Consider the following 23,084-nt stretch of genomic DNA (forward strand, 5'->3'; position numbering starts at 1 on the left):
TCTGTGACCAGAGTTAATTTTCTCAATATGTATTGTGGAAATGGTGCTCTTAATACAGGAATTAAGTAGCTGAGCTTGGATACAAAATTAATGTCTGTGCTATTAATACATTGAAATTTTTCTTATCTGTCAGTATTCTGGTATACATTAGTGGTCAGCAATATATATTAGGAGGGCATGTGCATGTGAGTGTGTATGAGTGTACAAATGCTATAGAAATATTATACTTAATGAAAATTAAAAATATAGATATCCTGCGATGATTTTTTAATTGCCTTTATGTCTTCTATAGTAATGTTATAAATACACATTAATAAATAATCTTGAAATCCTAAAACTAAAATCCAACATTTTAGCTTTTCTCCATACATTAGTCAAAAACAAAACCACATCATTTCTGTCACAATCTGTATAATACTTGCAGAACAGAAAGAACAACAATATTAGTAATAATACTGGTATCAAGGCAAGAAAACTGAAGAATTTGGAAACAGACAGGAAAATAACGATAGAAAAACCACAGCTCCCCCACCTCCACCCCCACCTCAACCCAGAAACTTCCAGTAGAATGTAAAAGAAATCAGAAGAATTTCTTCTCTTCCACAAAAAGCTTGACACATTTGTCAGAAGCTTACTTGTCAGAAGTCACTAAATACAGCTAAGCATTACATAGCAATCACTACATGCCCCAAATACTGGGTTTGGAAAAAGAATAGTGGTCTTTAGCTCACAGGTATTCAGTGAACACATTTATATTAGCAATATATATAAGACTTTCAGACAGTTGGTAGTATCGTGTGGCATTATTTGATACAGAGTTCTTTTCACCTAAAATTATAGTATCTCCAGATTGTTTACCTACAACTTGGGTCTGGAATTTTCAGATAACAAAACATATTTCTACCTTACAAACACAGAAACTTGTTTGTGAGAGCTATACTGTACAAGTTAGTTAATTCTAGGTGTTACTTTTTCATCTGAGTAACTTTTGACTAAATCAACTTCCATCTCTAGGATCAGAATGAATGAAATAAAAATACAGCGGTGTCTGAGTGAGCCCACAACTGAATAAAAGATGAAATAGAATTTTTTCACGAGAATACCACATCAGGTTACTATGTACAAAATTTCTTGATGCTTAAAAATGCTTTATCAATTACATCACAAGGAGTTTTGAACACGGGAGTGCTGATCAACCCACAAGAGCACATCTCCAAAATTATAAAAGTGAAAATAGTGAAAGGAGAAATAAAACATTTCTGAGTATTTTTTCTAAAGCTTGTACTTTTTTTTTAACCAGATATTTCAGATTCTTTTTATTTCAGACTATAAATGAGGTCTACTATGTTACTATTCCATCTGTAAACCTCCTCTAATCTCTTCATCTGCTATTGTAATCACCTTTTTTTTACCACATGGCTATTCTTGGCTTCATCCTGACATCATTCTTCCTTCACTGAATCTAGGTATTGATCACACCGTCAGTTAAGACCATAGTCTTTATTTTGGCTGTCCTTTTCTTCCCTGTTTTCATTCCTGTTTTTTGCTGTCTTTCACACTGGGCTCTATTTCTGGGTGATTAACAACCAGTAACAAAGCTTCACCTACTTAGTTAATTCTGCTTCAGTGGTTACCATATTTCAGCCTGTGCCTTCTGAGTTCTCTCTTTGGTATCTTACTATTAAGTTATGCAGAAGCTGAAACCTTTCATTGATGCTCCTAAACCACTGAAACTGTACAAATTTCAGTTTCTGAATTCAAGGAAAACAGGATTTCATACTTGGGTCTTCCCAAACATTATTTTCTATTTTGCCACTTATTCCATCTTGCCTCTGCAGAATACACCACTACTACTAGTTATCAGTAGTACTTAGTATTTATCCCTAGCTTATTGTTCATGCTCAGTTTGTCCCTTTCCCCACATTGAGGCAAAGCCATGTCTTACTTAATCTTCAATGGTGTACTTTCAAGAAACCTCATTTAAAGTTATTTCTCTCTATTCATATCACATTAGTGATGATGAAGTTCTCCCAGTATGTCCTGATTATTTATTTTCTTTCATTGCAGCCCTCTGATCACACAAACATATTGCAAACTATTACTCCATACTAAATTTCTTGTGTCTTTTACTCTTGTGAACATGGTATGTTTCCCTTTGAATGGCTTCATAAGCTTCACTTTCCTGGCACTGACTTCAAGGCAGCATTAAACATTGTTTCTTCCAACTTATCCAACTTCCACAACTTTTTTGGGCTGTCACCACTTTCTGTACTCCTCTAATTATGTTAAACACAATTTCTCAATTATCTTCTATAACCTCCTTCATAACAATATCAGTTTCATATCATGATATTTCCTAAGACATATAACACCTGAGTTATCTATAAACCTAAAGAAATATTTCACCTGAGGTGTGAACATAGGCAATTGCTGATTTCATTTTTTTGCTAATTTATGACTGTTCTGATCTGATTCAGGCAGTGAATTTTGGAATAAGAACTTGAAGATCTATTTGAAGGAAGACATAAGGATTAAATAGTGGAGGGCTAATAATAATAATGCAAGAATGGGTTGCTTGGGTCAATTAAAAATAAGTCACAGAGGTGGGAAGAAAAAATAAAGGAACAATTGCGCACTGGTTTAACACAGATCCACAGTCTCTATTAAATTATATGAGATTCCCTTGTCCACCAAATAAAGATTTGTATCTTAAAAAAAAATATCCAGAAAACAGAACAATATTCTGCCATTTGATTACACTGGTTAATTTTGTAATATTTAAACCATTAAACTTAGACTTAAGTAGACTACTGTTCAAACACATTCATATCAAGGAAATAATCAGAAAAATTGATTTATTTCTTCAGAATGCTACAGCAGTCATTTAGCACTGGGATTAAACAGAGTTATGGCTATTTACCTCAGTAAATGACAAAGCCCATGTCGATTTTTCACCATATAAAATCAGAAGAAAAGTAGAAGAAAAAGCAAGAGAATGAACTGCACAAACATTTGGAGATCTTGAGATTCTAATTTCTCTGAAACCTCCCAAGTTTGGAAATGCAAATACCAAGCTCTGGTGACTGAGTCTATGATTTTGCATTTACTAAAATTTTGATTAAATGCTACATAGTCACAGACTCCATTCAGCTGAAATATATCAGCTGCTCTGGGTATTTTTATCCAAGCATCAGACTCTTCAGCCCCAGTACATAGGACTTTTACATTGTGGTAATAGTATAAGAAACAGCATTGCTATTAGGATAGTAAGAAATTTTCATATTGGATTAATGCTGCTGTGAAAGTGAAGATAGATTGTATATTACTCAGGAATAAATGTAAAACAAGAGACAACAGATATGATTAAGAGTATATATACAGAAGAATTGAGTATCACACAAATTGAAAATTGAGTTTCCTCAGGTTCCCAAAACTTGAAAAGATGAAAGTTGCATTACAACTAACATTTCTCAGTCCAGCCACCCAAGGGCAGACTTGTTTTATGTATAGGCTGGGAAACAACGCTAAACAGCTTCATGTTTGAAAAACTAGGTTGGTTCTTTCTTAAAAAACAAACAAAATTACCACAAACCCAAACCCCACTCTACAAAGGAGAAACTACAGGGATGATATTCTACCCAAAAGCACACAGAGAGTTCCTGATGTAAACTACTCCTTCCTGCAATCAACACTCCTCAAGATCCACTCAGGCATTTACAAGTTCAAAAGGCACATAAAAAAACCTTACAGCACCATGCTGTACTTTGAGAGTATTCTTTTGTATAGTTTTCTATGAACAGGGTGTTTTGTAGTCTATATACTACCTGCTTCAGCCACTTGGCACAGACAAATTTCAACAGTGCTGCTGAGAAGTAAATTTTGGAGTACAGCCAAGAGTTACCCAGAGATCTTTGGCTAGTCAAGGCCCTTGAAGAACTAAAGAAACCAAGGAAGAGTAAAAAAATATTTTGAAATGGTATGTTCAGCATTTCTATGCTTAGTTATCCATTAGTAAATGTAAGGAATAAATAAGATGGATGTACACTGAGCCCATTTAGTTTTTTCTTACCACCTACACTCTCACATGATTTCTTTCTCATCCCCCAAACCTGCTTAGTACAGACCCTTACTGTAGTTTTTCTCATAATCTTTGGGAAATAATAAACTCCTTAATGATGGACGTTCTCTACTGAAAAGAGGAATGGATTTTATATTGCTCAGGAGAAAATTAATGGGTGCATAACAAAAAAAAAATTACAGAATATTTTGATAGATTTTATTTCTATACATTCCCTGTTCTTGAGATTAACTGACAAGAAGCTTGAACAAAAGTGTTTAGTTGCTCAGTAATGAAACAGCATTCCCAAACAAGAAAAAATTATCACTTCATATGGAGGACAGAGGAATACTTTTCTCTAAATTCAATAAAGCAACCAAAATTATTTAAGTCGTCAGATCTTCCAAAGGAATTCTCAAAAAAAAAATACAAAGGAACATTTTGTAAGAATGAAGAAAGTCTAACTACTATGTTGTCCCCTATCAAGAGGGTAAAAAATACAAAATGTAGCAAATTTTATTGAGTGTGACAACCATTAAGGTAGGTTTTGTTTGTATTGAAGGACTTAAAAGTACAAGAAAGGAACAAAAAAATCCAAACCCAACAAAAATTTGTTCAAAATAAAAATTTTAGGTTTCTATATGACAAGAAGATACATGTGCCAAATATAAAAATATAATAAAAAAGTCATTACTCAGGAGCAGCATGAAGTTAGTCAATGAAGCTGACTTACACCACATTAATAATTGTCTCATAATTTTTATGAACAAGTAATTAAAATAGGTAATTCTATCTCATACCTTGGGAATGTACATTTTAAAAAGTCTTTATTATGTTTACCCTTGAAAATAAACATTTTTCCTAGATAGTTATCTAAATAATATATGACTTTTTTTTAATGAACTCATGTTCGTCAACACGTGATGTACACAAGTACCATATGTGATTGGTACTTATTAATGAGAGTGAAATAATGAAATTATTGTATCGATGTCAATTTGCAGTTCAGTTATGAATACCTATGAGGTTATATATTGTATCTATTATGTATATATAACATTTTAAATTTAAAAGTTTTATTTTGTGTGGGTGAAACTATTTCTGACTTACTTTCTGATGTTGACCTGAAATACCTGTTGGTACTTGATGAATGTACTGCGACAATAATTCACAGCTTTGTCAGTGCTGTAATGCATAACAGCAGAACTACCCTACATTGTCAAATATACACACAAAGTCTACACAGACTAAGTGCAAGGCTGCTGTTGAATTTACTTTATAGTAAAACCCAGAGGTACCACTGAAGATCAGGCCTGTCATTATGCCAAACATTGTATAAACAAGGCTTGATTTAATGCTCATTGAATTAAATGGAAAAAAAGTCTCAGATAGAAATGGTTCTTTTTTTCTTAAGACTCTACATCTAAAGTGAGTTAATCCCCAAGTGTGTACAATTCTTACATATAGCTTAAAAATAACCATAAATACTAAACTTATAAGTGACTATAAATAAATATAGACATAAAAGTACTAATTCTTCTTATTAAGTTATACTTAATTGGCTGATACATCATGGAAGAAAATAAACAATATGAAATTCCAGTGTCTTATGGATCTATTAAAAAAAAAAAAAAGGAAATTCCATTTTAAAGAAGGACATTTAAAAAAAGCAAAACAAAACCACAATTTGCTATGTTGCCCCAGGTTAATTCTTAATTCATATGGCTCAAAGAACTTAGTATTTTTATATATTTCTTGATTAATTGGATAGAAATTTTCAGCTTGTAAACACATGAAAAATGCAATAATTGAAACACAGTATATAATTTTAGAGAAACCAACACTTATTCAAGAGTATTCAGCCCCATGGGAATTGAACTGCTTTAATTATTTTGATTTTGGATCAGTTATAGTTACAATGGCACAGGTCTTGTGGGTTTTATTTTCTATCCATGCAGAGAAGTTTTGAATGATTTACCTCACTGAATGAAGTAATCAGAGTTGAAAAAGGAATAAATTAGCCCTGATTCATCCTGTTCTTTTATAGAATTTTTTTTAGACCTTTATTTAATTTTTTTTCTAATGAGAAAATGAACAAAACAAAAAACCTAGTTCTATTACTGAATAATTTAATCTTCCTTAAGCTTGACAGTAAATATTTTATTCTTAAAGTAGGTGTGTTTAAATTAGTTTCTTTTTCACTAAACTTACTAGCTAAACTTGGTATCAAACTCTGCAACTCACTGACATATATATTTCTATGTACATATATATACATTTTTTTTGGAAAGGAGGGAATAAGCTAAATACCATGATGACTCTGAATAGGTGAGTTTTCTTCATGTGTATTCTGTTTACATTTGCAATAGCTTTCAAGACAGCCATAACTAACTTAAAAGTATAATCTATTTTATCTGTTGCCTAACAACAGGTAAAACAGTTGTCCATCCCTACCTTTGCAGCCAATTATCTAAGATCCAGCAAATAGCACAGGAACTTACAGAGCATTAAGGTCTGATCCAGAAAGGAGTGAAATCCCATAAACTCCAATTAGGTAAGCAAACTCCCACTTGAGATTAAGGAACTTCAGTAGTTAGTCTTATACTATTTACTCCAGAAGAAGGGAACAGAAGATTATATTATGTGTTTTACAACATTATAGACTAAATTAGGCTATTAAAATTGTATTATCTCACATGGGAATTTGCTAAAAAAAAAGAAAGAAAAATATATAACTGGCTAAAGATTTTACCTCCACTGTAACAGTCACTGTCATGAAGAAGAATGAAGAGCATTTCATGGTCAAGTTTTAATGTAACAAGAAAATACGTGCTTTCTGCCTTGCATCAAACTTGTTTTACAAGCAAGATTCTAATATAGTTTCCCTTTCATAGAAGGTATAACAATTTTAACACAAAGTAATCTAAGTGAAAAGGTGAACAGAATTCTTTAAAACAGTTAAGAGAAATATTGAAATATTCAATGGAAATATTTACAGAAAAATTTTTAATGTAACTACAAAAGTAAGCACAAAGCATTATTTTGTTCGGCAAGAACTTTCTACTTTTTCTGTAAATCTAAATACATTGAATAGAAGCAGTATGTTAGAGGTACTGATAACAGAGGATAGAAAAAAGTGTACATCTGCAATGAGAATACAAAATATGTATGTAATCAATACAGAAACTTGTCTGTAACTTGTACCACAGTTCTTGAAACTCTCAGATCTTTGAACTTCTCCATATTTTGGTTCAGTGAATGCATCAATGGACACTAAAACTGGAGAAATGCCTGAATAGCACCATCACCCTCAAGGCAGCCAGGTCTCTGAATAGCCTTTCCTTCAGGATTCTGGCTAGAAGAGGAAGAAAACAGGAGAAAAGAATGCAATGAAGTAGCAAAATAATAACGAAAACCAAGATATCTAATTTTCAATTATATTTAAAAGTCTTAATTCTACTCACCTTCTCCTGGTTTCCAGATTCTTCAGCTTTCACCTGACTGATCCTGAATAATTACATCTCACAGTGCTCTGGGTGCTCATCAGTACTATTTCCTTGTGCAACTATATTAATTATGCAATGAAAAAAGGGGATTTGCCCCTAGTATTTCCATAATGAACATATTGTTGATGGGAAGTCATAGAAATATGTAACACTTGCACAGGGGAAATAAATTTCAAAGTAAGGAATTAGTATGATGCATGGATAACAGCATGCTTAGTAATATACTGAAATAATACTAACTATTTGTACAAAGGTATAAAAAACAAAAATCCCAAGCAGCTATAACTGTGGAAGAAGCAAATTTTAAAATTTATTCCAAGTAAGCTTTCATAAATATTTCCATTTGCAATAAATGAAAGATGTTTGAAAGAGAATTTTGAATACAGTGCACACAACTCACATAGAATGATGACAGCCTATGCAGTGTTTTTAGCATATGCAGACCAGACTACAAGTAGAGTCCGACAAAAACTAAGAAGGCAGACCTGGCTAAGAGTCAGGAGTCACGCTTATTAAATTGAACTCTCAGGGGTATCATGCAATCAGGGGTCACAATCGAGGCAACAGAAGCAATGTCACGATATCAGAGAAAGGGCCAATTCAGACCTGCTCCCTGACAGGCAGTGAGGTCACGGCTTGCGGCAAATAACTGTATTAAAAGGGAATATTCTATGCACACTTTTAGAACTGTCATCTGAACAAACAAAGCCAGGTCATTGGTAGGTTAAATCAGAACTTTCTGCCTCAGCAGCACATAGCTTCTTTTCTTTTTACATTCACTACTAATTTCTCAATTACCAAATATACTTCAGCTACTAAAGCATATTGTCAGTAAATTTAACTTTGAAGTACACAGTAGTGTTTAAATTCATTCTTCTTAAAAGTTAAATTCTATCCTGATCTCTTCATAAACTGAAAACTACTGAGCTTGCTTCTTATTAGAAAACAAAAAGCATACAAGTGCTTTAGCAAAATGACTTTCCACATTCAATTTTTTAGTCAGCCTGATACTCAATCTGCATTTAGAAACCATTCAAAAAATTAAAATTATTCATAATTTGCTTGTTTAATGATGATTGTGAAAGAGAAATTAAGTTATTTTGTGTAGCTACATGGATTTTGTTATCTCATTACCTGGACTGAGTTATCTACAAGATTCTAAAAATACAGTAATTACTGAAATTATAACCGTGTTGGATTAGCTAACCGGACAAGAAACCTGCAAAGGATGAACTATTCTAGAATGTCGTGTAAATAAAATTTTATTCAAAAATATTATATCTGTATGCAGTCTTTCTTAGGAATACAAGAAAAAATACATATGTAAATACATATATATATATATAAAAGTGGAAAAATCAGTATTTCTGCCTTTTTAATATGTGTAAGCCACATAAAATATCTGCAGTGCATACATCAAAACAGCACAAACCTACAAATTTCAAACAACTGCTAACATGTTTTCATATTGCAGGTGATAAGAATTGAACTGTGAAGTTATGAAGTTGGAAGATGTACATTATAGAAATAACAGTATAAAAGTTACATAGATATCACTGCATGATTGAACATCTTCACTAAAATATTTGATTTACTTGCAGTTCATTGTAATATCATTGTCTACCACACATACCATTTTATAGATTCTATGAAATTTCTAAAAGTTATAGAACTTTGCTATAAGGGTTAGTATTGAACAGCATAGAATTTTTAATACCTAGATTTCAATTTTGAAGTTGTTTTAATGTTTTGCTTGAAAAATGTTGCACACTATGCAAATATATAATGTATATGAATTACAATATTATTTATAAAAAAGAAAGAGACTTAAATGTGTGTTTCATATTAAATACATGAAAATGGCTTTTTTGTAATACTGTAGATCTCTAGCCTCATTAACACTATTAATTCTCCATAACACCACATTTCTCATTACAGAATAGGAGAAAATGAATTCCTGTATAAAAAACTTAAATCAATCAATGAAAAGCTCTGGGGTGAAGGCCTTCCTTTAATTCACCTCTGAAAGTACTTAAAATATGCATAGGTAGTACTACTAAAATTTATAGCTACAGGAAACATTTCTTTCACTGTACATTTAAAACATGTCATGTTGTCCAACTGAAATAAGATTTGTACCTATAAAATATTTCTAAGAATACATTCTATCCCTTGTCCACAGCTAAGCATTTGTGCAATGCAACATTCATGACGCAGACTATACAATTTCTGTGGCCTATATGAAACTAACATTTGTATAGCAATATGATTTTAATGCTTGAAACACTCACTTTGGAAAATGCTTGGGGTATATCTCAAAATGCACTTTTAATGACCTCTTCATTAGCAATTAGTTTTTTGAAGTGTAAAAAGACTATTGGATACTGTTCAGAAAAAGCAAAACAAATAAACAAACCAACCCTTATTGACTACAGTCCCCAGGCATCCAAACAGATGGCAACAAATTCAACAATTACCTTTAACTAGACGTACTAAATCCAAGTGCTGTTAACATTATTTTAGAGGAATTTAGCCAAACCTATTCTCCCTTACCCCCTCCAACGAAACCATTTGGATTTAACTTGTTGCTAAAATTATCTCTTTTGCACTCTAAGACCTGGGTCACAACCTTACTTAGGGACAGGAAATAGTTATCAGGTCACTGAATGGTCAAATGAAAAAGGATTTGAAATGCTTCGGTACTCAGGGATCTATTCATCCAAAATGACTGCCTTATGCAGTATTAAAACCTGTGGTTCTGAACGTGGAGTCAACTTCTTTACATATACAGTGGCTGAGATGCAGATGTCTACACTACTGAGCTTTTGGCCATAAAATGTCAAGGAAAGAAAAGAGGTAGAATCTCAGTAAGTGCAAATAAAATTATCTGAACTATTGTGTTACCTTATTCAACAATGAGAAAAAATAGTACTTAACCTCTGATGACAGTTTGGGTGAAATGTCATTCCCACTGAAGTCATCATTGGATAGTTACTAGCAAAAAAGCAGTAAGACTTTTTTTTTTTTTTTTTTTTTAAACATGTAATTCCTTTTAGGTTAAAGATTGGTAAATTACTATGCCATGAAAGCACAGCTGACAGCCTACACATTGTACAAAATTCAGGTTTTGGAAGTTTTTTGGAACACACACATACGCTCTTAGCTTAGAGACCTCATTTACGTCTGATGCACTAATAAAGTCCTTAGACCACCACAAATTACCACAGTCTGCAAAATAGAGACAGGAACAAAGAGATAATACATAGGCAGGTGAAATGCGGTCAGAAACCTTTAACATATGAATACAGGAACCCTGAAGACTAGAACCATGGTGAGAATTCATAAAATTAAGCTACTGTATAGTACTTAGGGCAAATACCTCTGTTCAGGAGCTTCAGGCAAATAGAAAAAAAAACATTTTTAATTGACTGTGAAAAGCAAAAATATTAATAATAAATGTTGTATGTCTAGGTCATTTATAAATATTCAGGCACTGAAGTACATGGTATAAATGCACATAAATGATGGTTTACATATTTATTTTTAAACATATACCATAATTTCTGGATTACTTCATTCCATGAAGGCTGAAAAAATCCTACAGTGTCATTGATGGACAGGAGGCTAGAAAATTAGGCACAGATTTCATTTTTTAGTTTTATTTTATAATAAGAAACTGGGCCACTAGAACTATGTAACCGAAGCTTGAGTGTGTGCACTGTAAGGCCCCTGAAGTCTTTTACAACTTTTCAGCGTACCGCTGTTGTGAACTGGGTTTGCACTCTGCCAGCAGAGCAGCTCTGACCCATGGAGAGCACTCCTTCAGATCAACACTGCCTCAGGCTTTACTGCTTTCTCCAAGAAGTCTTACATTTCAGGCATCAAGTTGAATTTCTTCTGGAGATGATTAACCCAAACCCATGACAGATTTTTTCCAAGATATCCAACTCCTTATGTTTATTTTATCCTGGCTCTTTTTGGATGTACTGGACACAAGTAACCTACTCATTTTACATGTTAAAGGGCTGGTGGAGAGCCATTAATTCCTTAAAATGAGAAAATATTTCAGTGCGAGAGTTCTGTTGTGTGAGCTCAAACTATATAATAAGAAACAAAGCTATAGAATTTTGAGTTTAAAAGATAGATCCCCTTCCACACTACAGGTTTCTGTAACACATTTTCATCACATCTCAGGACAGATCATACATTCTCTGGAAATGCACTATTCTGTCATTTTTCTCAGTGCTGTATGGTTCAGAAACTGCTTCCCTAATGTGGCATACAAATTTAAAGCGTGGGAGATATGTAATAATTGCATTGGTATTGTAAACATGGCAATTCAGCTAGTAGAATTGCAGCAAGGCCAGATTTAGAATGTGGTTATTAATTTTTTCAGACCACAGCTCAGTAAAAGATGACTTAATTTAGAAATGGATGTTTACAAACAATGTACTTCCTGGGAATTGAAGCCATTTATATTTTTCCATTGAAAATAGCTGGTTTTGTATTTTAGAAATTAGCTAACACAAATTATTAGCTATAGTTCAATGTCTTTTTAAACGCTCTTAAATAACAAACAACAAATGATTTAAGGCACAGAAATAATGAACATTAGCATTCCACTCTCAACACCTTCTATTAACTCTCTTGCAGATATTTAAAAGTATCAGCAATTTGAATCAATATAAATTCTATTTAATTACTGCATATACCTTTTCTTCAATGTATTCATACTGCGTAACAGAAAATCTAAGAAACTATGTTGATTATTATGTAACCATATTTTAATAAGATTACACATTTAACTCAAAAGTAACCTTAAAATTCCACTCTCTAAAGTCTCTAGTTCACATTTTTAATTAGCACTAGTAATAATAATCTATAAAAATGTTTCGCCGTATTTTTCACTTGAGATTACAAGAAGTTTCATAATTGTGAACTATCAGAAAGCTGGAAAACAGATGACTTTAAATGGATCCTTGATATTTATATTCCAGTCATATGACATAATCACAAGATCATTTTACCTCTTACTCTTGTTCCAGTATGAAAAATAAATGTTATTTCTACTGACAATTTAAAGAGAAATGAATAAATATTTCCATAATTAAAAGCAACCCGAGAAAGCATAATCTGTTCATTATTAAATTTGTATTGGTGAAATCTGTCTTAACATTATACCCATTACGTTTTCTTTAGTCACCGATTAGCATAAAATGACAGGAAATACAGTACTGCCAATTAGAACTACAGGTTCCCAAACTACAGTAAACATATCTTGACAGCATAGTCCAATGCATTTTTAATATAGTTAAACTTCCTGGCAGTGGTCATTGAGCACACTCCTGGGTAAAGTCAAGTTGTATTGTTTCCACTCCTTTGAAGTGTATGGTATAGACGTGCCACTGCTGGATATGGATATGACTAAAAATAAATGTACTATATGTGCCAATAAATCACTTAATCTACATAATTAATTAGAGCACAGTCTATGAAATTCTGAGAAAGTAAGTGAATTATACCCAAATAGTACTTGGCTAGTCTGATTGGACTTTCAGCTGATCTACTGTATCCTTCCAACTTGCTCTGCAGATTGGAATCCAGTTTCCCATTCCACTGAACAGAAATTATTTGGATAACCCACCCAAATTGTTGAGGTAGATGGATTAAAGAGGACTCCAAAAGATATACACTGTTCCCAAATCTTGTAGCAAAACAATGTGCTAGGCCTCGGGGCTCATTCTTTAGTTTTCAGCTGCTGTGCCAGGACAAAGCACTCACACTGTTGGTTGGAAAAGTAGGTATCCTTCCTCTGTGTAAATGAAATTACAGACCCTGTAATTACAGACCCACAGCCGGCAGAGATGCTCTGTTACACAATTCAGCCAGGACTAACTGGAATTTCCCAAGAGAAGGAGTCAAAGGTAGATTCTTCCTTCAATTCCTGATCTACTTTATCCAAAATAGTCAGACTATTTTACGTTAAATCAATAACTGAAATAGCCTCCAGACAGCAAGAGGAAACACAGTTAAAAAGCTTTCTAAAAATACGCTTTGCTGCAAAATAGGAAATAATAAAAATTATCTGTGTTTCTTACAATGTTTCCAAAATTTTGAGATCTTTGAAATGTCACCAGCTACAAAACACAAAAATGTCCAAGAATATTCATTAAAAGAGTAAACAGGCATATTTCTTTTGTCAATGAACTAGCACTAACTGAAAATCAACAATTATGGTGGAAGCATAACCCTATCACATCAAAAAAAGCGGTGTAATAGACATAATCCCAGGAAATGTCCAACAAATCATCAGAAGTGAAAGTACATCAAAAGTCAGGCTTTCCTCTGTCTTCAGGTTTTTGATCAGGCTATAGCTTCTTAAAAGAAGCAGTAAACACATATTTATAGTTCCATATTCTGTGGCTTCACAACCTACTGAAGTTAATGTCACAATATATGATTTAAATAATAGTTTTAATGAAACTGTATTATACAATGACCACATGCATTAAATGAATTTTAAAGAAACTGAAACAGAATCTAGAGAGAAAGCATTAGTAGTACAATATGCACTTTGATACTAGAAATTACGCCAGAGATTAATTGTTCATAATTTACTTTCCTTTCAAAACATACAACTATGAAAGCATAACTGCTATGCTTATTGAATTCATATACCTACTTATACTCATGGTATATGCATACATATTTGTGTGCGTATATACACGTATATTGTACAGATATGTATTGACACATACACATATATATAACAAACACATGCACTAACAAACAATTAATTACATTCCCATAGTTCACACCTTCAAATGTTCCTTGTATTTTTAAATGCTTGGTTTTTGTCTGTCAGAACAATGCTTCCTCGTGCTGTTGAAGCATGTCATACAAAGGGGTTTGTCTGCCTAACTTCTGTGTGCTATTGCGGTACAAATGTGAAATAATGGTCCCCTGTGGGGATTTTTATAACATCAGTGAGTAAAGCATGATTCTTCTAAAATAATTTATGATGTCACTCAAGTTTTGAAAATGTATTTTCCTACAACATTTATGTCAAATTAGAGATATGTGAATTTTCTCAGGGGATTAAATTTATGCAAAAGTTTTCAAAGTCAGATATTAGCATTTTGCATGCCAGCTCATCACAACTTCTGTCACATGAAAATAGTTGAATATTGCATCAACACTATGACCTCACTCTGTTTAGATATCCCTTTACAGATGCTGCATGATACTACACTATCACTATGATGCAGTAGCTTAGATGAGAAGGCAAATTATGACACAGCATAACCCTTATCTCATAAACACACAACCATCAGATATTAAGCTCATTCCTTTTCAGTCTTTTATACCTCTTATTTTGTTATTCTTTTTTCTTATTTGTATTTTTGAACACAAACTAAAGACGCAATAAAGACAGAAGACATTTGTTACACATTTTAACTGGATTACCTCTTAAATATTCACTACCATGATGTGTTCAGTTTGAAAATCTAAAACCACTCTAATTGTTTCACTTCTGAGGACATCCTGTTTAAAAAGTAGTGACTCTGTTATTTAACAGAATTCCTCCTTGAATGGAGGAAGCTTATTTTCACCATGCAATGGACTGGCCTGCATTCTCTCCTGACCTAAAATATGGTGTCCACAAGATTTATAGGTACAGAGTGAAAACAGTCCACCTTCTTGTTACAGAAAGAACTCCTGTCACAGAACAGACCCAAAGAAATCTATTCCAGGCAAAAGAGGAAGAAATGGTCAAAAGGTGAGAGAGGGGAAATGGGAAACACACTTTTCTGTGAGTGAGGGAAAAAATGACTAATAACACAATTCTCTGAAATTATCCTGCAGGTGCTTTGCTTTGCAGTAGATAACATGCAAAGTGTTACCAAATTCTAAATTTAGAACCTTTTAGTTCTGTCTGACGGTATCTCATATACGCATAAATAAATACTTTGTGCTGCACTCTGGGCTCTAGTTCACAACTAGTGTTTTCTGGCCATACCATCTGAAGTAGCAATGCCTCAGGTAGAAGGACAATTTTATATTTTGGTTAAGAAAAAGGGTATTGCTCGTCCTCTTGAAGGCAACAGATTGTATGTAAGCACCCAATAAAAGATTGCTGAAAACAGAATCTCAGATTATTAGCTGGCCAAAGGAGTACAATGGTCCTTGAAATGAAAGATAAACAAGAGTGCCACTACAGTGCTTGCCTTTTGATGTCTAACCTGCTGTGGTGCCTTCTCTCCATGTATTCAAAAAGTAATTTTGGTAATCTTTAGAATGCATGCATTGGCTTTCCTAAACAAAGGGAAATGTCTCCAGGCAGGAACAGACAAACTGGTGGCAGAAAAGCTAGGCTAAATGTACATTGACTTTAGGGTACTGAACCTGGGATCAAACTCCTCTCTTCAACATGGTTTTGAACATTCACACTACTACTTGTAGGCTTTGAGCACCCAGTGTTTTGCAGACAGTCTGCATGTCCTACTTCTCCAGCATATGTCACATTTGAGCATATAAGCATATGCCACAGGAACAGATGTGAGACACTGGGAATGCTAAATCAGGCACAGTATATACAGACTCTATATTCTAGGTAAATTCATGCTTGGGTCCAAGGCAAGTAATCATGCAAACATTTTTCCTCTTCAGAATTCACCAAGAGTTGTTTCCAACCAAATTTGAGCAGGGTTTATGAATGTGAGGCAAATCCAGACTTTCATATAGCTAGGTTAATTGACTGAATTGCAGTTTGGGTATACTCTGATTGCACACCTGTCTCAGACAGGTTCTAATTTCTATCCTTATTCAGTGAATGTTAATACAGTTTTATTATTTTTAATTTTACTTTGTGGGATTGGGAATAAATCAGATAGAGTATAGCTGTGTCTTTGAGAAAGATAAAAAGACAGAGGCAACAACTGACAACTTACTGAGCACACTATTGAGTTGCAAAAGGAATCAAAACAGTCTAAAAACAATGCCTCTGGAGATGCTCAGCTTCTAACATCATGGGTATTTTAAATTGACCTGGCCTTACTGAACCAAGGAGAGTTTTAACATGAATTTCAACAGTAAAACAGCAACATCAGTGTTTAAATGTTTTTGGAAAGCCAATTTTATATTTACATGCTGAAGGTTCTTTTCTTGTCTTCAAGAAGAGAAGAATGTCAAATGGTGGAGTTTTAGGGAATATATGTGAAAGTAGCTTCTTAAAAACATTACGGTTGTCAGGAATCAATGGCTAGCTTGAGAAAAAGTGAAAATAAGATGAAGAATTTGAAGTGATATTTCATTTATAAAATTTTATTCTAGTGCTTTGTATTTTATACCTCTGTGACATGCTTTGATGGTTTTTATGATGAAGATTTAATAATAATAATAAATAAATAAATTAGTCACTAGTTCATTACAAATTAATGTCTAGGAGCACCCCCCCTGCCCTCCCCAATGAATTGAAATGTTTCACTGATGTAACTTGAGATATCCAGGAACAGATAAAAACCTTAAACTCCTGCTTTCTATTTGTGCATATTGTTTCACATTTCAAGTAGGCTTGCTTAAAAGACATTAAAAGTTATATATGCTTATATGCATAAAGCTAAGTAAAATACTTGTTCATACCTTCAAAGTAACCAGCATATATAGGCTGTGTCTTCCTTGGTGGTTTCACATGGAGATGTTTATTTTCATTGTTTTTGAACAACGCCAGGCACACAGCTGGGTCTAGATGACAAGAACAAGTTAAAATCAAAGGTCAGACCTGGCTCATTCATTCCTTCAAGCAGTTTTTCACCTTTTAGCCACTTAATAAATGAAAATACCTTTAAAATTAGGTTTTATATTCACAAAGGATTATACTTTGTAAAATAAAGCAACATAAATACACGTGCAACCGAGAACCAAAGTCACTATTTTGCAGGATTTTAACACTAGTAATCTTTTAGCTAGCTCATCTCCAAATTAAAAATAAATTCTAAAGCATATATTTCCAGAAAATATTAAAAAAATCCTGCTTTTAAAGCTTGAAATTAAAGCAGAAATATTAGCAGAATATATACCAAGCACTGTTTCTAAAAGCTTTGGTTCAGAACTATTCAGCAGGCTAAATCAAGTCATTTATACCTATAAAATATTAACAGGAGGAAGTTTATTTTTTAAAGGCTAAACTTAGAGATAATAAGCTAACCTTCTTTCACGTCCCATCTTTACTGAAATAAAAAATACTCCAAAAGTCTTTTTATACCACATTATGAAATCTTGAGTAGTTTCCTGTTATTTTGAAAACTTTGCAAAGAAGCAAATGAACACAGAATTGTATATAAACCTAGACAAACATGTTCCTAGACTGGAAAAAAAAAAGAAGTTTAATTAAACAAGACTAAACTATTGCCAAACCACAGAAGTCAGGAAAGGTGATTCTGATGCATTTTTTTTTTTTATGCGAAGGAAGAATTGTTTGCTTGACACAGGAGGAAAGTAGGAGTTTAAGGGAAACTGGGTTAGGAAGAACGTGAAAATTCTAAGCACAGTGCAGAACAAACCAGCCAGTTATTAAAAAAACCCAAAACCCCACACCAAAACCCAAACCCCCAAAAAACCCAACCAAACAAAAAAAAAAACCCTTGAGAAGAATGTAGAAACAAAAGCAGATACATAATAATGAGCAAAAGTATACAGGGTTTTGTAGGTATGACACTGAACATAAGATGAGTAAGAGAAAGCCAAAGGAAAAAATCAAAGGAATATATTTCATATGGTTAGAAGAAGAAGAAAATAACACAAGCAGAGAAATTCCTGAATATCTGAGAAACAATAAGCCAGAAGTGGTTTGTCTGCAAAGGTGACTACAAACTATCAGAAAAGAGTAGAAACTAATAAAAGTCAAGAGGAACAGCAATAGAACTTAGCAAGAAAGTAGATATAGCAAGGAAAGGATCTAAATTTTCACAAAGAATGCAAGTGTAGCAAAAATGAATATGTAAGACACTGCCAGAACAGACAGAGCAGTAAAACAGATGAGATGGAAAGACTCAAAAGAGCATTCAGACAGAATACATTTACATGACTATTCACATCTGATGCTTCATTTAGAGTTTGTTACATGACCTTATTGGTATTTATTGAGAGTTTATATGAGCATCTATAATACTGCATCAAAGTAAGTAGGTTTTTGTGTGTGTCCTTATTTATGGAAATAAAGGATCAGAATGCCCTGTTAAATCATTTTTTTATTTATTTTATTTTTAATTCGAAAAATCAAACATTTTTTACCAAGTTTAACAGCAATTTATAAAGTTGGTTTTGACTAGATCTATAATTGCAGTAGACTCTTCAGTTACAAATTAATGGAACATAACAGGATCTGAAGAGCTCCACTTTTTCTCAGAGAATGCTCTCTTGACATTAGCAAGACATGCAGGCATATTGGAACTTTGCCTTGTAAGCCCAGAGATGTCTAACTGGGTGTGGATACTTTAAGAGAGAGCAGGTTGAGAAAACACATCAGAATGTTATGGTATTTGTCAGCCCACACTGCAGCAGCATTTGGATGACAGAATGTTCTTAATGGTGTTGATTTCTCATAAAGCAGCAAACTTGACTAACAAAGGAATCAAATGGAAGTTAGGCCATGCCTTCTTCCCCAGGCAGAATTGGCAATACTTTACACTTTGTTATCTCAAATTATCTAGAAGAAGCTCTCTCATCTTGTATGATGATTATAGCTTCCAAATTAAGCCAGACGTCAAATTTAAAGAATTTTAACCCACTTTTACTAACTAAAGTATAAATTCAATGAAACAACACAAGAAGTACAATAAATAATGATTAACTCCACTAGTTTTAAAGGTAATTATTAGACTTACTCTGATCACTTTATTCACAAACTGGATTACCAGATTTGTAGGTATTTTCACTTTGCAGAGATGCATAAAGTATGCCTATTTTGGCATGTCTCCCAAGTCAAAAATAAATTTGTAGCAACCTAGTGTTCTTCATGGTAGCAAATATTTGGGTGAGTAGATCACAGTAAGATTTGTGATAAAAATATCTTGTGATAGTAATACATTATATTTTAACAGTTCTCGCTGAAATGTTAAGTAACAGAAATTATAAAAATATTTTAAGTATGAATTATTATTGTGTTTTCTGTACTTGTAAGATAAATAGCCATACAAGTGCTATACATGGATAAAAAATTTACAGAATAATATTTTTTAAAATTACAATTTTTCCAGCACCCACTGTTGGAAACTAATAGTGTTAGTAAAAAGACTTCTAGCTTCTTCTAGCTTTATGCTAGTTACAAAGCCAGTGTTTCTCATCAACAGAAGACCAAAGACAAAGTGACAAAATTGATTAAAAACTCTTATGACAAAATGTGATTGAGGATTTCTATAATTCCTTAAATAACATACTTTTTGCCTATGTGGGTCTATTGAAATGGTTTCAAAATGGCTTAAAAACTTCATCTTTCCTTAATCCAGTCTCCCTCCCAATTCCATGAAAACTCCATCCAGTCCAAAGTTAAACTATACCAAGGATATTTGGGTGAAGTCACATGAAGTTACTAGTTCCAACCTAGATTTTTCAAAGATTTATTTGTGCACAAGGATATCAGTAGTAAAGAAGGTCCATGAACTGGGAAGAGAGGGAAATGATGGAAATTGTTCTTCTAAGAGATTTCTATCAGAAGACTTATCTTTGAGTCTTTGCAAAATAATTTAAATAACCTACAGGGATTTAACACAGTGCCAGACTACTTGAATTTGTACCTACCTGGATCACCTCAACCATTGCCTACAGCTCTTTTGTTATTAAAAATGAGTCCTTTTCTTTACCTAGTCCCAAATGTAGGCAATATTACATAGATTATTTTATAATACTGGTGCTTTTCAGTCTCTGAGCGAGCTAGGGAAATGAACTGCATGTACGCTTTGATGACAAGCAATCAAATGTTTTAGATTTCACACAGAGAACTGTGAAAGAGTCCAATAATTCAAAATCATACAAATATCTTCCTGGACTCTGGCATACTCATTTAAATGTGGCTTATTAGACAATGATCTGTGCTGGCAATCTAGGAACCAGGGAGGTAATTTAATGCACATTGCTTGGCTGACTCCAAATATAGAAGATAAGTCGGACAAACACAAGAAATGTTATAGAAACAATATGGAAGGAATAGTTACTGCCTGATCTGGCATCACATTTGTTAAACAACTTCTTGATAATATGTGAAACTGGAAGAATTAATATTTGTCATTCATTTTTGTTGTGCACTATCTGTAATTAGAAAAACATAAACATATCTGTGCCAACTTTAAAGAGCTGATAAATGAAAGTAGCACACAGTGACAGATACTTATCTATAAGATAATTAAATCTGTAAATTCATTTTGAAGAAAGACCACATTTTGTTCCATCGTTAAACAGCAATGAGAACTCCAACTCATCCATGGCTGAAGTTCCTAGACTATACCACTACATGGAATACACCGCAACAACAGAAGTAGCTTTCTTTCTGCTACTAAGAAAATATAGACAAATAGTCATTTATGTAATGTGTAACAAGGAATAATAATTTCCCCCAGGTTTTTATTCTGACTGTTGTTAATTCCACAAATCCATGTTGTGCAGTCAGGTCATCTGTTCTGGAGTTGTGGCTTTTGAGGGGGGTGGGTTGGGATTTTGTTATGGGTTGTTTTTTTGTTTGTTTAATTAGTATTGCATTGCTGTCTTAAATTCTAAACTGCTGCTAAAAATAGTTGCTGATCTCTGTGAAATATCTTTATCATTGTGCTCTGGTTCTAGGAGTCAAGGCCCACTCCAGCTGCTTTTTACCTTTTTTTTTTTTTTTTTCCCTACCTATGTGGCAGCAACAATTACCATCTGATGCGGTCAGTCACTGACAAGAGAGCTTTCCATTGGAAAATAAATTGTTAAACAGAAAGTAATACAGCTCTAGGAGAGAGAAGCTGAAAGCAAGACATGGCTTCCAGCTACCTTAAAAGAAAAAGAAGTTAACTTTCAGAGGCTACTACAAAATCCACTGAATCAAGGAAATTCAAAGTTAAGCAAGAAATTCTGTACTGCTGTGCCAAGACATCTTTAGGAAGATAAGATTGTTATGAGTCATAGATGCTTAATTTTTTTAAGCATAGTGAGGTGAATTAATGTCTGCTGTATTTCAATTTTTAATTAGAATTTCCATAGAAGTTTAGGCACCCCTGATAAAACAGGAATATTTCTGACATTATGCCAGTTTTACTTGGCTGCAAAATTTCTGTTTTCTTCCCACACTTTTTGTATTATCTTACTGTGGAGTAAAAATAGTTGAAGCAGACACAGCCTACATTTGGTATTGTTAAAATACAGGCCACAATTTTATTTAACTACATAAACAAGCATACATAACTGTAGTGGATTAGGGCATAACAGGCCTTAAGGCCATTAGTTGGTGGGACTGGTCTACTGCAATATAAGCATTGCCTGAATCACTCTGTGTTATAAGGTTATGCTACTTTAAGCTCTTCCTTGTAATACAAACCACAGGATTCAGTGCACTTGCCAGTATTTTCCATATTTTTTCCACTACTGAGAAGGTACATGGCCAGACATATGAGGTAAGATATTTCTCAGTTACTTCTACATATCTACAGTTTAACTCTGTATTTCAGCCAGTCACTCTCAGTTTTGTGTCTAGGCAATGGAGAACTATAAGTGCTTTTACAGTGGGATTCAAGTAGCCTGTTTTTTAATTGTTTTAGGAGGAAATTAATAGCATTTAAGGTATCTATTTCTTTGCATAAAAGAATGCAGATGACTAGCTCAGATGTAGACTTCTATAATTTATCAAATTAATCCCATCACTGTTGTGCTAAGAGAAGAAAAATGTTTTAGATGGAAAATGGAAAGAAATAAATTCCTACACCTGAGGATGTTAAGAACTGAACCTGTTCATGAGTGTTCAATCCAAGCTCCAATTCAGCAGATGCCTTGACTATATTAATTGTAAAACTCTCTGAATGGAAGCTGATTTAACACTTTGCATTTGTGAATCTAAGGCATAAGGCAAAACTTTGATAGCATATGGAAGCAGACAGCATACTCTGACAGGACATTTGTTTCTACAAAACCCATCAGTAACTTAGCAGTACTTGCAATAATAAGACCATTACCATAGACTGTTCAACAGCACATAAAAGATGTTTGGGATGATGCCAAAATCTTAGAATAAAAGCTAAAAGTTTATTTGTTAATAGCTTATGATTTATGTATCTAGAACTTTTAGATGCTTTTCTTTTTGTCAGAACTTAGTGTTTTGCTCTTAAGTCAGATATGTAGTAATAAATGGATATAACATAGAAAATAGATTTTTTACACCTTACAATTCACACTTTAAGTGGATGCTGGCTTCTTATTTTCTAGTGGGTAGGAATCTTTATCACTAACAAAATTATTTAGAAGGTATTAGCACACCTTCTACTATGTTAATTCAG

General features: G+C 33.3%; 1 protein-coding gene across 1 annotated transcript in view; it reads right to left on the minus strand.

Annotated features, from left to right (window-relative positions):
* LRRIQ1 (leucine rich repeats and IQ motif containing 1) overlaps nt 1–23,084 on the minus strand; it is a 113,547-nt gene that overhangs the window by 26,037 nt on the left and 64,426 nt on the right. Inside the window, exon 22 of the mRNA XM_037389905.1 lies at nt 17,206–17,307. Within this exon, the coding sequence (XP_037245802.1) occupies nt 17,206–17,307 (102 nt within the window). The remainder of the gene's footprint in view (nt 1–17,205; nt 17,308–23,084) is intronic.

Source organism: Falco rusticolus, chromosome 5 (assembly GCF_015220075.1).
Source record: "Falco rusticolus isolate bFalRus1 chromosome 5, bFalRus1.pri, whole genome shotgun sequence".
In the NCBI taxonomy this organism is placed as follows: domain Eukaryota; kingdom Metazoa; phylum Chordata; class Aves; order Falconiformes; family Falconidae; genus Falco; species Falco rusticolus.